Source organism: Gekko japonicus, unplaced genomic scaffold (assembly GCF_001447785.1).
Source record: "Gekko japonicus isolate JY-2015 unplaced genomic scaffold, Gekko_japonicus_V1.1 scaffold772, whole genome shotgun sequence".
Taxonomy (NCBI): domain Eukaryota; kingdom Metazoa; phylum Chordata; class Lepidosauria; order Squamata; family Gekkonidae; genus Gekko; species Gekko japonicus.
In genome coordinates this window covers 208,071-223,058 of record NW_015177031.1, presented here as the reverse complement: position 1 = coordinate 223,058, position 14,988 = coordinate 208,071, and the positions used below count along the sequence as shown (strand labels likewise).

Below are 14,988 nucleotides of genomic sequence, written 5' to 3'. Positions count from 1 at the left end.
CACTACTTTTTGTGGCAGTGAATTCCACATGTTAATTACTCTTTGGGTGAAGAAGTACTTCCTTTTATCTGTTCTACCTTAAAGGTAAAAGGTAAAGGTTCCCTTGCTCGAAAGCCAGTCGAGTCCAACTCTAGGGTTGCAGTGCTCATCTCCGTTTCAAAGCCGAAGAGCCAGCGCTGTCCGAAGACGTTTCCGTGGTCATGTGGCCGGCATGACTAAACACCAAGGCGCACGGAACGCTGTTACCTTCCCACCAAAGTGGTACCTGTTTATCTACTTGCAATTTCTTGCTTTCGAACTGCTAGGTTGGCAGGAGCTGGAACTAGAGATGGGAGCTCACTCCATCATGCGGCACCCGGGTCCCGAACTGCTGAACTACTGACCTTCCACAGCCTGCAGTTCAGCATCTTAACCACTTGAGCCACCGCAGCTCCTACCTTACTGCTCATTAATTTCATTGAGTGCCCAGGAGTGAGAAAGGTATAAAAGTACTTCTTTCTTTTCCTTCTTTATCCCATACATAATTTTGTAAACCTCTATCATGTCACCCCTCAATCATCATTTCTCCAAGCTAAAGAGCACTGACCTCTTTAACCCTAGCATTTCCCAGCCAGTGGGTCTTGACCTAAAAGTGGGTCACAAAGCCTGTGAAAGTGGGTCTCAAGCCTTTGCAGGTTTTTTGTTTTTTTTAAAGAGGGCTACCATATAAAGGTTGGGAAGTACCATGCCATAGCAATCACTGGTGAATTCCTTGTCCACGTGTACAGGAAAATCCAGCTGCAAATTACTGTTACAGTGCAATAGACAATGTGTGGATGCATTGTTTTCTATGCTGAGGATGTATGATTCAAAATTTTAAAAGCATTTATTGAATAAAAACTGGTGTGTTTTTCTTTGCTGGGCTCTTTGAAAATAGCAATTCACATGAATTTGTTAGCCTAAGCATGTTGACTCAGAACAAAGCCTAACTAAAGCATGAGACAGAGAGAAGAGATTACTGCCTAGCCAGTTTCTTTAGGGGTGCAGGCTGCAATTTGGAGCTCCCTAAACCTCCCATGTGATCGAGAAAAATAATATTTCATTTTACACAAAGCATGCGACACTATGAGAGTGAACTTAAGAGATGCCTTGATAGATGAGACCAGTAGTCCAGAATCCTAAACTAGATGTGCTGCAGGGACAACTAACAGGGCATAGAGGCCTGTTGCCTCCTAGCCACCTGTATTTGGTGGTTGGCTGCCTCTGAATGTGGAGGTTCCCTTCAGTCATTATGGTTCCATGAATCTGGTTGCCTCCACATTGGAATGATTTCCCGTTCTCAGTGCAACTGAGAAGCTTCTACATTGGGGGGATGGGACAGAATTCCCCACCATATTTCCCCATCCTTCCTAGTATTGCCTCTGAATGCTTACTTTCACATGACCATTTTCCCTCTCTTACATAAATGAACCCTTAAAAAAAACACCTGTAACCTTCAGTAGCTTTATGATGTCTACAGATTCTATACAGATACATTTAGCATAATTCACACAACAATTAGGCATTTAAAAATGAGAACAACCCAAGACTCTAAACTGGCATTAAGGATGTTAAATCTGATTGGACACATTCTTTTGAGTTGCCTTGCACAATGTAGTAGCATTATAAAATGTTCCACTGTTGCTTGCTGAAGTACTCTTTTCTAAAGGAAACAGAACATATTTGTGAGGCTGATTCTCCAAGTTGCTACTTTAAAACATTTTACATCCTGATGCTGGTTGTAGATAAAAAGGCCATACACTGTTTACAGACTGGAGTAACTAGCATCATATCACTATTGTTGTATCAAAATTCCCTCTCCATCACAAAATACACATATAAATTGAGGGGGAGGGTCATTTACCACTGATAGTACCTTAGTGTCAGATAGTGTCACCAGCTTTTTTTTAGTCTTCTGGGCTGCTAACAGTGGCATGATTAAGATAAATTCTTTTCCATGACAATTAAAGCTACATCATGAATTGTTCAGTTGTGTTAGGCGACTGTTAACAGTATAGCAGCCTTGTCAGGAAAGGAGGTGGCCGCCCTAACAGAGAGGAAATCAGGTGTGCATGTAGTGGCATCTGATTCCAAAGAGGTGCCTGTCCTCAACTGGAGTTCTACAGTTATAAAATGGCCATACCTATTGTTATCTTAAGCTGCAGTCCAAAAAGAATTTATACATTTTCACATCACCATCAGTACAAAGTATCTTAGAGTGATATAGGCAAAAGCATACAGGACTCTGCCTTAAACCTACAAGACATGAGTGGGAAAACCAGAGAGGGAAATGAGAGATAAGGAGGGCAATTTTATCTGTATTTGGGAATGAAGGTCAGGGATGGAACTTTAACTCAGGAAGTCTCTGCCAAGGTCCTCCCATGATCCACCCAAGAACAAATGAACTACAAACTGCAAACAACAACTAGAAAGATGCGCAGAGCCAACCACTCTCAACACAGTAGAAAAGAGCAAGAGTCCAGTAGCACCTTAAAGACTAACAAAATATGTGGCAGAGTATGAGCTCTTGTGAGTCACTGCTCGCTTCTTCAGATACCTGGTGAGAAAGATGGTATCTGTTTATATCTGTGCAAGTTTCTTCATAAGGTTGATGCATTTCCATTCTGTATCTGAAGAAGTGAGCAGTAACTCACGAAAGCTCCCATACAGAATGGAAATCCGTCAACTTTATGAAGAAATTTGCACAGGTACAAACAGATATCATCTTTCTCACCAGGTATCTTTCTCACCAAGTATCTGAAGAAGTGAGCAGTGACTCATGAAAGCGCCTCCTCTGCCACATATTTTGTTAGTCCTTAAGGTGCTACTGGACTATGGCTCTTTTCTACTGGTAAAGGTAAAGGTTCTTAAAGGTTCCCTTGCTCGAAAGCCAGTCGAATCCGACTCTAGGGTTGCGGTGCTCATCTCCCTTTCAAAGCCGAAGAGCCAGCGCTGTCCGAAGACATTTCCGTGGTCATGTGGCCGGTATGACTAAACATCAAGGTGCACGGAACACTGTTACCTTCTTCTCACCGAAGTGGTACCTATTTATCTACTTGCAATCCTACTGCTACAGACAGACTAACACGGCTACCCATCTTGATCACTCTCAACACAAGAGTCGCATTGCTGGCTATGCCAGCAAAAGTTAACGTCTTCCCAATAAGAGGGGAAGCCAAAGACTAGCGCCAGCAGATCCCGCCACCCGCTCAAAAGGCTGATCCGGGGGGACTTGCTTGTGTCCCCCCCCCCCATCGGTATTTTGCAAGGTGGAGGGGTCCGGATTGCAAGAAGCTCCGCACACAGAGGATCGAGGCGGGGAGCAGAAGGAGGAAGCGTCAGAGGAGGAGGAGGGATTTCGCTGCTCTTAGCGTCCATGCCGGAAGGAAAACGCGTCTGTGCTCCAGGATATTAGCCTTAGAGATTTGCAGGGCAGCTAGAAGGGGTGCAATTTGTTTGTGTGTCCAGCATTTAGAAACGCTAAACATGGCCACGGATGTTCCCCCCACCCGTTCGGTCCAGCTGGTGGAAGAACCCAGGTGCGTTTGGCTGTTTTCTTCCCCCCCTTTCCCTTCAGTCAGACTTAGTTATTTATTTGTGCAAAAGAGAGAGAGAGAGAGAGTGGGAGAGAGAGAAGGAAAGTTTGCATCTTAAGGTCGGTGCCGTTCGTACTGCAGAGGAACGATTTCTTTTAAAATGCTTTAGGCGTAATTGGAAGTTCCGTTTCTGCTTCCTGGCGCACAGTTAACAGTGTGTACCCAGGATCACTTAAGGCAGGTCCCTTCCAGAAGGACAACCGTATCAGTCCTGTAGGAACAAAACACGACACAAGTTCTTGCAGCCTCTTTCAGGCTAATTGGTGGATTGTTGCAATGATATTACCAGACCATGTCTTTTGAAGATGCTACCAGGTATTGAACACAGGAGTTCAGTGACACTGTAAAGACTACCAGCACCTATTCCAGCATAAATTTTCATGAGTTGGAGCTCACTTCGTCAATTAATCAGATAACAGTTATTACTAAAAACTGGGGAGCATGGAAGCGATGTTACAAAGAGACACCAGCTTGTAACATCAAAACTTTGTTTGCATCTTTATCTAAAAAGAGGCCAGTTTAAAACAAGATTCAGATGGACTGGTTCTTGTTTTAAACTGGCTTCCCGTTGTAATATCTAACTGCCCCTCCCAGCTTTCAGTTCTCATCCTATATTTACTCAAAAGTATCACTGTGTTTACTCAGAAACACTGTGCAAGGGAATTTACCTAGCAAGTGCGTTTTACAATTAAGGCCTGCGGGAGAATGAGGTGGTAAAAGGCTGAAGTGATAGAATGAACAGTGCCACCTCAAACTGCAGGTGGGGGGGGGGCTCCTATTTTGTGAATGTGCCTCTTTGTTACAGACTCCCCTGTAAACAGAACCATCACAGAACACACTAAGAAAAGAGGTAGAACTTTCAAGTCTACTGTGCTATTTTTTAAAATTCAAGTAGCTTTTTAATGCATTGAGCAGTGGACATATCACCTACAGACTGAAGTGGAGCAATCCAGTCTAGCGCCTCAGCATTTTACAGCCTTATTCTTTTGCCTGTGCAAACCAAGCCTTTTAATTTCAGTTACTATGTATGGGTGATAAGTTCCTGTAGTTTAAATTGGGCCCTGTACTGCAGTGGTCCCCAATCTTGGTGAGCCTGTCCTATGCAGAATTTTTGTTTTTTGAATTTTGACAAAAAGGAGTGGACATCACCACAAAACGGCTGCCATGGGGACAGATCACAAAATGACTGCCATTGGATGCTGTGCTAGTCACAAAATGTTGGGAACAGAACTGGATGTATACCCAATTAAGTAAACTACCTTTTAGGGTTTCAGATTATGAGGTGCCTCTACATTTAAAAACGTTAGAAAACATCACATTTTGGTAATGCTGTATGGGGCCCTCTTAAACTTGTCATAGGTCAGACAAACCAACTAGATCGGTAACCAAGCCTGAAGTGATGGACAGTGCCTGAAACATAGAAGACAAAATAGCATTTCATTAAAAAATACCCAGAGTCATTAAGAACATCAACAAATTCATTTAAAATCAATAATTTTGTGGAACCTCTGCATGGGGAATAAGAGTACCCAAAGTCATCAAGTGACTTTTGAAAGTCTATACCCAATCTTTTTTTTAAAATCCAAATTACAGGGGTGTAGATGGGTTACTGATCTCCTTTTTAAATATTATAATCTTTGTTTTAAAAACACAATTAATCCTGTTCTTCTCAATGAGGACGAGGTATGAATCCAGAAATTGTGTATGTGAATAAAAGCTCCCATTTGTTTCATACTACTAAACTGGGCCAGAATTTTATCCCTGCCTGATTTTACCTCTGGATGATTTTAGAAGTTGCCTACAAATAACTGAACATTGCCTACAGATAATTAAACATTCCAACCTGCTTTTCAGATTGTTGAAGCTGAAGAAGACGTTTGTCTCTAAATTTAAGTCAACTCCCAAGTTTTATGCTCGAGCACCAGGGCGTGTCAACTTAATAGGTAAAAATGGGATATACATATTGGGGTTTCTGGACATTCAGTGTATAATATGGGTATGAACACTAATGATCATGTCCATGCACGTGAAGTCACTAGCTACAATAAATATTGTGGTTTTAGCTTATGTTCCACATAGTTGTACTAAGATCCCTGGAAATCACAAGAGATGTAGTTTGGTTAACACAAATATCTTTACTTGTTGGTTTATGAAGTTGCCATTAACAGGATCACACCATTGTTCCATTCAGCACAGTGCTGTCTACCTTGCTGGTAGTGGCTTTTAAGAGCATTTGGCAAAGGTCTTTTTGGCTATTTGCCAATGAAGAGAAGAGATTGGATTTATACCCCGCCCTTCACTACCCAAAGGTGTCTCAGAGTGGCTTACAAACCCCTTTCCCTTCCCCTCCCCACAACAGACACCCTGTGAGGTCGGTGGGGCTGAGAGAGCTCTGACAGAAACTGCTCTTTTTTCAGGAACAGCTCTTATCAGAGCTATGGCTTGCCCAAGGTCATCCAGCCAGGTGCAAGTGGAGGAGTGGAGAATCAAACCCGGTTCTCCCAGATTAGAGCCAAACTGGCATTGAACAATGGAGGTGGCAGGGACTGAGCCTGGGACCCTCTACAGTGTACACAAAGTGCTTCCTCATAATCTGTTACTCTTACTGAGTCAGACCATTTGTCCATCTAGCTCAGTATTTATTATTATAAAAATGGATATCCTCGCTTTCAGTAAAAAAACCAAAAAACACTAACAGGGCTTTCAATAAGACAAGTTCAACTCAATTCTCTGGAAAGGTGGAATAAAAATTTCTCAATAAATTTCTAAATATGACAGCTTGAAACAATATGACAAATACAGCACTATAAACTGCCAGGCCAAGCACCAGCAGAAAACAGAGCCAACCATTAGCTAAGCAGGATCAAATTTTAACAGGTGTAATATAAAATACAGAACAACTATTATCAGCTCGGTCCAAATACTTGTACTATCATAGCTCAGTGGTAAAATTGCTGTTTCAGGACTCCCTGGCATTTTTGGGAGCCACACAGCTCAGCACATGTTTTATGTGCAGAAAATCTAAGATTCAATTACTGACATCTGCAGTGGGGGAAAAATCTGAAAGCAGGGCTGGTAAAAATCAGTGTCTGAGATACTGAGCTAGATGGCCAAGCTCTCAACCAGAGCTCTTTTCATACTGTGTTGATACTGACCCAGACGCATAGGTTTATCAAGGTCATTTTTGTCTATGGTAACTCGCAGCAGCTGTGCAGGTTCTCAGGTGCGGGACTCTCACACCACCTAGACCTGGATCCTTTTAACTGGAGATGCCTAGGGACTGAAGCTGGAACCTTCTGCACGTAAAGCAGATGCTCTACCATGGCACCACAGCCCCATCCCTAAAAGAAAAATCCACATGAAACTGCCTTACACCAAATCAGAGCTGCTGGTCTATTGAGATTGGTACTGACTACTCAGTGATACTCATTCAGAGGCCCAGGGCCCATATGTGGCTCTTTGACATGCCACCTGTGGCTCTTCTGAGCACAAATGTTCCCCAGTGTGGTAACTGTTCCTTGTTTTAGGGAAGTGGGCAAGGCCCTTGCCCAGCGGGGCTTGTGGTGGGAACCACTGGTCTAGTTCATGAGCAAACTGTGCTGTGCGGCAATTATTGAAACGAAAGGGGGTTATTTTGCTGTTGCAGATGCCCCAAAAGAGTTTTTAAAAGGTTAATATTCTGTTTTCTTTTTGGAAGGTGAGCATATTGATTATTGTGGCTACTCTGTGCTTCCAATGGCTATAGAGCAAGATATACTTATAGCAGCTGAACCTTTAAGTACACCAGTTATCCATTTGGCCAATGAAAACCCTTCATACGTGTAAGTATTCTCAGGGCTTTTTCTGTAGAAAAATTCCAGCAGGAACTCATTAGCATAATAGGCCATACTCAACAGCAGAAACTCATTAGCATATTAGGCCACACCCTGTTAGTGCAGCTCATTAGTGCAGCTTATTAGTGCCTTCCCTTGGCTTGCCCGGGCACCCGCAGCTGCGGGGAACCCAGCCAAGCCCCCCCCCCCGGAAGGGAAGGCAGTTTAAACTGCCTTCCCTTGGCTTGCCCGGGTGACCCGCGGCTGCGGTGAGTCTGGGCAAGCCGGCCCTTGGAGGGAGGGGAAGGCAGTTTAAATTGCCTTCTCTTGGCAAGCCCCCCCCCTTGAAGAGAAGAGAAGGCAGTTTAAACTGCCTTCCCTTGGCTTGCCCTGCGGCTGCAGGGAGCCCGGGCAAGCCGACCCTTGGGCAAACCAGGGAAGGCACAAGGAGGCATTTAAATGCCTCCCCGATCCTTCCAGGGGGCCCCTGGCCCACCTGCCTCGGAGTCACCGGGGTGTGTGTCACTCTCCAGGCCGTCCCTCTGTAGCCAGGCACGCAGAGGTTTTGGCTGTAGTGGGCATGGCCAACTCTGAGGCCAGCTGGAACTCCGTTCCTGTGCGTTCCTGCCCAAAAATAGCCCCAAGTTTTCTATTTATTTCATGGATTTTTATCAAGTGATTGAACACATTTAGTTGAGACTAGGGCCCAAATTCGCTTGGCCATTTTGCTACCATGACCTCATCCTTCAGGGAGTTTAATTTTTTTCAGAATGTAAAGACTTAATGCACAAAGTTGCAACCAATAAAGAAAAACCCCCAAGAAGTGTCAGATAAATAGTTAGGGTATTTGTTTAAAGTATGTAAGAGAAGTTACATTCTGGTGAACAAACAAATCATATTTGGTTTGTGAAGAGAATAAGTCAGGAATTTCTCAGGTTTGCACACTCTCCCTTCCTCGTTCTCTTTATGCACCAAACTGAGATTGGAGACTTCTTGGTTTAGAATCAGCCCCAATTTGATGCAACGTCTCAATTGGAAAGTTTGACAGATTCCAGTTTGTTTCTTTCCTGCTAGCCAGGGGCCAATTTCAGTCTTGAATTTTATTTTATCTTTGTTAATAAACCACAGTTTGTGCATTTGTACCCAGGTACCTATGTGCAGTTTGATAAATATTATTTGGTGGCATGCTTCACATATAATGAGGCATGAACTGAGGGTGGGGAATGTTCATGCTAGCACCCTACTACACTCCTCCCTTCATGCATAGAACAGGAATGAAAGACTTCACTGTCAAAATGAGCAAAAGTTTGTTGTTACACCACAAACCCAAATGGTGGCTTGCTGTTCTCTCAGTAAAGCTAGAGCCTGGAATGCCAGTTTGTAGAGAAAACTATTCCTTGTGATGCAGACATAACAGGAGGAGAGTATGGCTTGCCGCATGTGTGAGGAGGAAGCATACAAACCTGAGAATCTCCAAGGCTCGTTCACTTCCCACAAACCATGACTTGTCATTAGTTCAGAAGCATTAGAATTGGGCCAAATACATTAGAGCAAATTTAGCCTCTGCATAATGTGGAAAATGCCTGTGAAATGTAGCCTTTGTTGCTCAGTAGAGCTAGATGTTTATAAATACTAAACAATCGTTAACATGTAATAAGTTTATATTTTTAATGTGAGATCTCTATGTTCTGTGTGGTGTAGGGGGGAAAGTAGCATGGAGCTGCTTTGCAAATGAGTCCCCAGAAAAAGCACAGGAAATGGCTCCCACTTAAAAAAAATTGAGAATGACTGCTTTAGGGAACTATCTAATAGGATTTTGGCATGTGTCAGTAATTTCCAGGGCAGAATGAAAGTGTCAGATTTTTGTTCCCATTGGAAATAGTTTTTTCTCCCTCCTCCCTCTAATTCCTTTATTTGTTCCCCCAATTATAATGAACCGCATTTGGCATGCGTCTTCAGATGGACATCTGAATTGAATGTGCCAGCTTAGAAGTCAATGCTTCTTTCAGTTTTTGGTTTAAAAGTGGTTTCAAAGATCCTCGTAGTATGCCAAAAGCATAAGATTTTATTCCAGAGGGTAGCATATATTACCAGATAATCGCTCCATGTTTTTTAATTGTTTGGTTTTTGAGTTTCTAAAAGAAAGAAAAATGCAGTGAAGAAACAGGAACTGTGTTTATTTTGGGGAGGGAGGGAAGCAGAAGGCTGCAAATTTGATTTCCATCACAACTAATAACAGCTCCTAGCACAAACAACGATTTCCATCAGGAGTAACTTCTCCTTTGTGTGGTTTCCAAATTGCTTTGGGGACATTAAAATGCATGGAAAAACCCATCTGGGCTATCTGGAAACCTGGTTCCTGTATTCTCCCTGGGAAGAAATCATGAGCAGAGCACAGGCTTGTTTTCCCCTTCAGTTCCTTGTCTCATGGTGAAAGGTGAGCTTTCAGAATGAGAGACCCCATGGTTGTTTGCTTGTAGGATCTCCCCTAGCCCTTTAAGATTAAATGTGGGTCCCCCTCCCCTTTCCTCACAAGGAGGAGAACCAGTGTGTTGTAGTCATGACACTGTTGAGCTGCAAGAGAGAAAGGTTTTAATCCCCACTGAAGACCTGAAATTCCCTGAGTGGAGTGCTGTCACACATACTCAGCCTAAACTGTCTTGCAGAGTTGTTGAATGGATTGTTGGAGTGGGGTGTGTGTGTAGAAAGAACCACCATGAATGCAGTCCTGAACTCTTTGCCCAAAAGTTGGACTAAAAATATGACAGATAGCAAACGGAGAGTAGGCAGGGAAGGCAGGCTAGTGTGAACGAGGCCTGCTCCCAATTATTATGTACTGGCAATATCAGAGAGATGGCAGTAAATAATATTTAGCGGGCCCCTGGTAAAGTCCCTTTTACAGTTTTTACATTTTAGCAGTGTGGGTTGCATAATTGCAGCTACCTACAACAGTTCGCTAACTGTATTCTCCTTGTTCTAGTGTAAGCTGCTTTGGGTCTCCTTTGGGGAGAAAAGTAGGATACAAGTAGATAACTAGTTTTGCCCTACCTAAATTGGGGGTAGGGGAGGGGACACACAGATTTTTAAATTAATAACATAAGAATTTCTGTCTATGTAAAGAATGAGAACAGACCAAAAACTGTAGTTGAAAGAAACATTCTTCCTTCAAAGCAATAATATTGCAAATTTTTGACTGCTGAGCTTTATCCATGCAAAATTTCCTGTGGTTCATAGTAGGTGTTTAGAGTTTGCTGTCATCCTTACTAAGCTTAAAGGATCGGGGGGGGGGGATCCCTTTTTAGCTACCGTATGCACAACTGAGTCTTTGCATGGTGGAGACTAACTTAAGGTCCTTTTTCATTTAAAAAGGTATGACTTATAAGCAAGTTTGTTGTCTTCACAATAACTTGTTTTCATCTAGATAGATCCAGGTGGATCCAGTAGAACAAATTGGAAGGCCTTCCAATGTATTTGAAAAAGTGTGCGTGAACATGAAAGCTCATACTTGGAATAAAACTTTGTTGATTTTAAAGGTGCCCACTGGACTCTAAAATTTTTCTGCTTTTCATCTAGTTATCAGGCACAGATGCTTTGCCTGTCATAAGGGTTATAGCAGATATTGTAGGTTTGAGAAAATATTACCAGCAGCCCTCTTGTCAGCTTCTTCAGAAACCACTCCGACGCAATAAGTCCTTTTACAGGTTTTATTGAGAAAACTGATTTAGTTGCTGTGCAGTTGAACTTCTTGACAGAGCTAAGGAATAATACAAAGTGGGAATCTACGAGACCTTTGGTGCAGCCTTCATTCATACGTCATGATTACATAGTGCATAGACAGGTTAATACAGTGCAATTAGGACGGTGTGAATGTTATCACTTGAGTCTCTCCGCAAGGCCATGAGAATGAGAAACGTTGAAAGTTCCCTCTGGCCTTTGCGGAGGATGCTTCCTTTCACAGAGGTACAAGCGCAGGTAATTTAAAGTTCACACAGACATGTCTCAATCGCCCCCTCCTCAGGAATGTCAGAGGACAGACAGATTGGTACAATGCCAGCAGGTGCTAAACGGGAACTTGGGAACTACAAGTGGGGAGGGAGAAGCTGGCGAAGCAATAACAGAGCATAGATATGTACATCAGAGAACCACAGTTAAGTATGATGGCCCGATGACCCGGGCAAGGGTCCGATTCCGACACCTCTTCCTAGTGAGGAGGGCAGGCTGCAGCCTTGATATTTTGGGGTGGGGTGTGAGGCAGTGTTCCCTCTAATTCCCCCCCCCCCATGTACGGAGCAGTTCACATCGTGAGCAGAATATAACCACTGTAATCTCCAGATGGACAATGGGTAGTGCAGGGCCCTGCACGCCTCCGGATAGTTCCCGTGTTCCTTAGAGAGACTACTGGCGTGACGGTAACTACACTGCAAACCATCCCATTGGTAGGCTCTTTTGGCATCTAAGAATTCAAAAATAAAATATCAACATAAAACACGTTATGGTGAAGCAGAAGAAAAGTAAGCCAGTTACCAACAGACGGAATTACACAAAATCACATCATCAACTGCTTGTCAATGCAAAAGCCTTTGGAAACAACAAAGGGTGTTTAAAAACTCTCAGTCCTGAGCCAGCTAATTAAAAGCTCATCACAAAGTCCATGAAGAGCACATAACCATGGTAACCTTCCTAATTTGCTTTTCCCCTAGATTACATTTCAGGCCATTGAACTCTTAATAGGTGGGGTGGGGTGGGGGGAAAGAGCAAGGACTATTTTGTTGTTCCAGAGGGGTAGCAAATATAGAAGTCTACTGGCACCTTAAAGACTAACAACTTTTATTCCAGCATGAGATTGGTGACCATCTGAAGAAGTGCGCTGTCAGACTCACAGAAGCTTATGATGGAATAAATTGTTAGTCTTGAAGTTTTCACTGGACTTCTCTAATGTTTTACTGAACATTCTTAAGGAATAGAACAAAGTTTGAATGCAGCGGCACCTTTAAGATCAAGAAAGTTTAATTCTGGGTATAAGCTTCTGTGTGCATACTTCAGACCAACACGGCTACCCTCCTGAATTCTTGAGGAATATGGCTGTGTGATTGTTTTGCCAACCGGCAGATGGCAGCAGTGGGCTATTTATATTTTGAAACCTATTGCCAGTTTTGTAGACTTTATATTTCCCTTGTGTTTTATTCTCTAGGGATTTTAGTACTAATGCTAACAGCATTGAGATTAATCAGACCAAACCTTTGTGGCACAACTACTTCCTGTGTGGATTCAAAGGAATTGAGGTAAATTAAATTCTGTATGCATCATTATTATAAACTTGATGTTTAAAAGAATATTGGATATTTCCACTGTTAGGTTGAAGATCTTTTTTAGAGATTAAAATGTATTAATTAAATATTTGCCCACATGAAGTATCAAAGCTGTAACAACCTCCCTAAACAGTATGTCATAGCTGTCTCTTGAGTTTTAGACCTTAAACAGTTACTTCTTTCAATGAGGCTGTGACAGACTTTGCAGAGCTGAAACATTAGAAGAGCAATATATATATATAGAAGGAGGAGGAGAGAATTGTGTATGCTACCCTGAATTCCTTGGAGGAAAGGATAGATAAAAATGTGACAGACTTAGGCCCCGGTCACACGGGCCGGAAAATGCGGGGGGGGGAAGCGTGGCTGTTTGCCCTGGAGCAAACTAACGCGCGGCTGCCGGATCACACGTCCCGCCGACGTCCTGTGGTTCGGGGGGAGATGCCGATCACACGACAATCCTGCGGCGTGGCAAAGAAGCAGCGCGGCGCAATCACAGCAGCAATCACCGAAGTGTGCGCATGCGCCGTTGGGTGCTTCTGTGCATCCCGTGGAGACTTGGGGAAAAAATCCTTTTTGCGACGGGACATGGGTGGGCGCCGGATGCCACGAACTACCACTGGAAACGCGATGAGACGCCCGCCCTTGCCCTGCGGTTTCCGGAAACTAATACCTTGGAGGTACTAGTTTTTTACGCCGCATCTTCGGCGGGAAGCCTCGGGTTAGCCACGGGAGCTCTACGCTTCCCAGATGTTGCGGTGTGATCGTGCCTGGAAATTCCGCCTATCTTCCGTCTCTGTAGCGTGGCCTTAATATAATATTCAGGATATCCTCAATTTTGATCTGTGATCTCGTTGCCGAAGCACAGCCTGCCCCTGCAAGAATTCTGTGGCAAAAATGTGGAGACTTGGGGAAAAAACCCTTTTTGCGATGGGACATGGGTGGGCGCCGGATGCCATGAACTACCACTGGAAACGCGATGAGATTCCCGCCCTTGCCCGGAAACTAGTACCTCGGAGGTACTAGTTTTTTACGCCGCATCTTCGGCGGGAAGCCTCGGGTTAGCCACGGGAGCTCTACGCTTCCCAGATGTTGCAGTGTGATCGCGCCTGGAAAATCCGCCTATCTTCTGTCTCTGTAGCGTGGCTAATGCTCCGTGTGACCGCAGCCTTAATATAATATTCAGGATATCCTCAATTTTGATCTGTGATTTCGTTGCCGAAGCACAGCCTGCCCCTGGAAGAATTTTGTGGCAAAAATGTAGTAAGTACATGTTCTCCTGCTTCCTCAGAACATGTGAACCGACAACTGAGATTTCCAGGCTGTTATCTGGATTCTCGTCAGAACCAGTATATGAAGTGGGGCCTATAAACTCTGCTAAAGATGAGATCTAGCTAGCATTAACTCTAGGTACTGAGGACATTCAACTATGGCTGAAGTTAACAAGAAGAAAGGGGGGGGGACTTCAACCCAGAAGACAGAGGGGTGGGGGTATGGAAGACTGTGGCCTGCTCCTGAGTGGTTTGTGGCCATCCAGAACTACAACCCGATCCATAGTTCTGTGTCTTAGCTGCTATGCCACAAATACTGGTTCCTGAAGAAGTTGTGAAGTCCAGATTCTTCCTTGTCTCTACTTCCTGACTTCATTCTGAAGCTAATCAAGAGCGGGTCAGTCGTGTTTACCATAACATGGCTACTCATTTAAGATGGGCCATACAATTTAGATGTTTGGTTCTGGGAAGCCTTCTCAGGAGATTTGTCCCTGCAAGAGCCAGTTTGGTGTGGTGGTTAAGAGTGGCGGACTCTAATCTGGAGAACGGGGTTTGGTTCCCCACTCTTCCACATGAAGCCCACTGGGTGACCTTGGGTGAGTCACAGTTCTCTCAGAACTCTCAATCCCACCTACCTCATGGGGTGTCTGTTGTGGGGAGAGGAAGGGAAGGTGATTGTAAGTCACTCTGAGACTCCTTCAAGTAGTGAAGGGTGGGGTATAAAACCAACTCTTCTTCTATAAAAAAGGAGGTTCATTCACAATAGTGCTTGAAAGAACAAACCCAATGAAATCTGTTTAAAGTGCCAGTGCAGGTTCCAAGAGAATCTAAGAGGATATTCTGTTTATATTAAACCAAACATGCTCTCCTTTCGGAACAGAAGTGCTGCAGAGTTTGGCAAAGTCCATTTTCAGTTTTGAATCTGGAATCGTGTTCTCTTCATCTGAAAATTGTGTGATAAATTTGCAAGCCTGTCCCACTTTCA

At 43.7% G+C, this 14,988-nt stretch overlaps 1 protein-coding gene across 2 annotated transcripts in view; it reads left to right on the top strand.

Moving 5' to 3' along the window:
• Positions 1 to 3,393: 3,393 nt before the first annotated feature.
• Positions 3,394 to 14,988, top strand: part of GALK2 (galactokinase 2) — an 83,613-nt gene continuing 72,018 nt past the window's right edge. For both annotated transcript variants that reach the window (XM_015427933.1, XM_015427932.1), the window contains exons 1-4: positions 3,394 to 3,557; positions 5,469 to 5,557; positions 7,312 to 7,435; positions 12,618 to 12,708. In XM_015427933.1, coding sequence (XP_015283419.1) covers positions 3,505 to 3,557; positions 5,469 to 5,557; positions 7,312 to 7,435; positions 12,618 to 12,708 — 357 coding nt within the window. In that variant the 5' untranslated portion in view covers positions 3,394 to 3,504. The remainder of the gene's footprint in view (positions 3,558 to 5,468; positions 5,558 to 7,311; positions 7,436 to 12,617; positions 12,709 to 14,988) is intronic.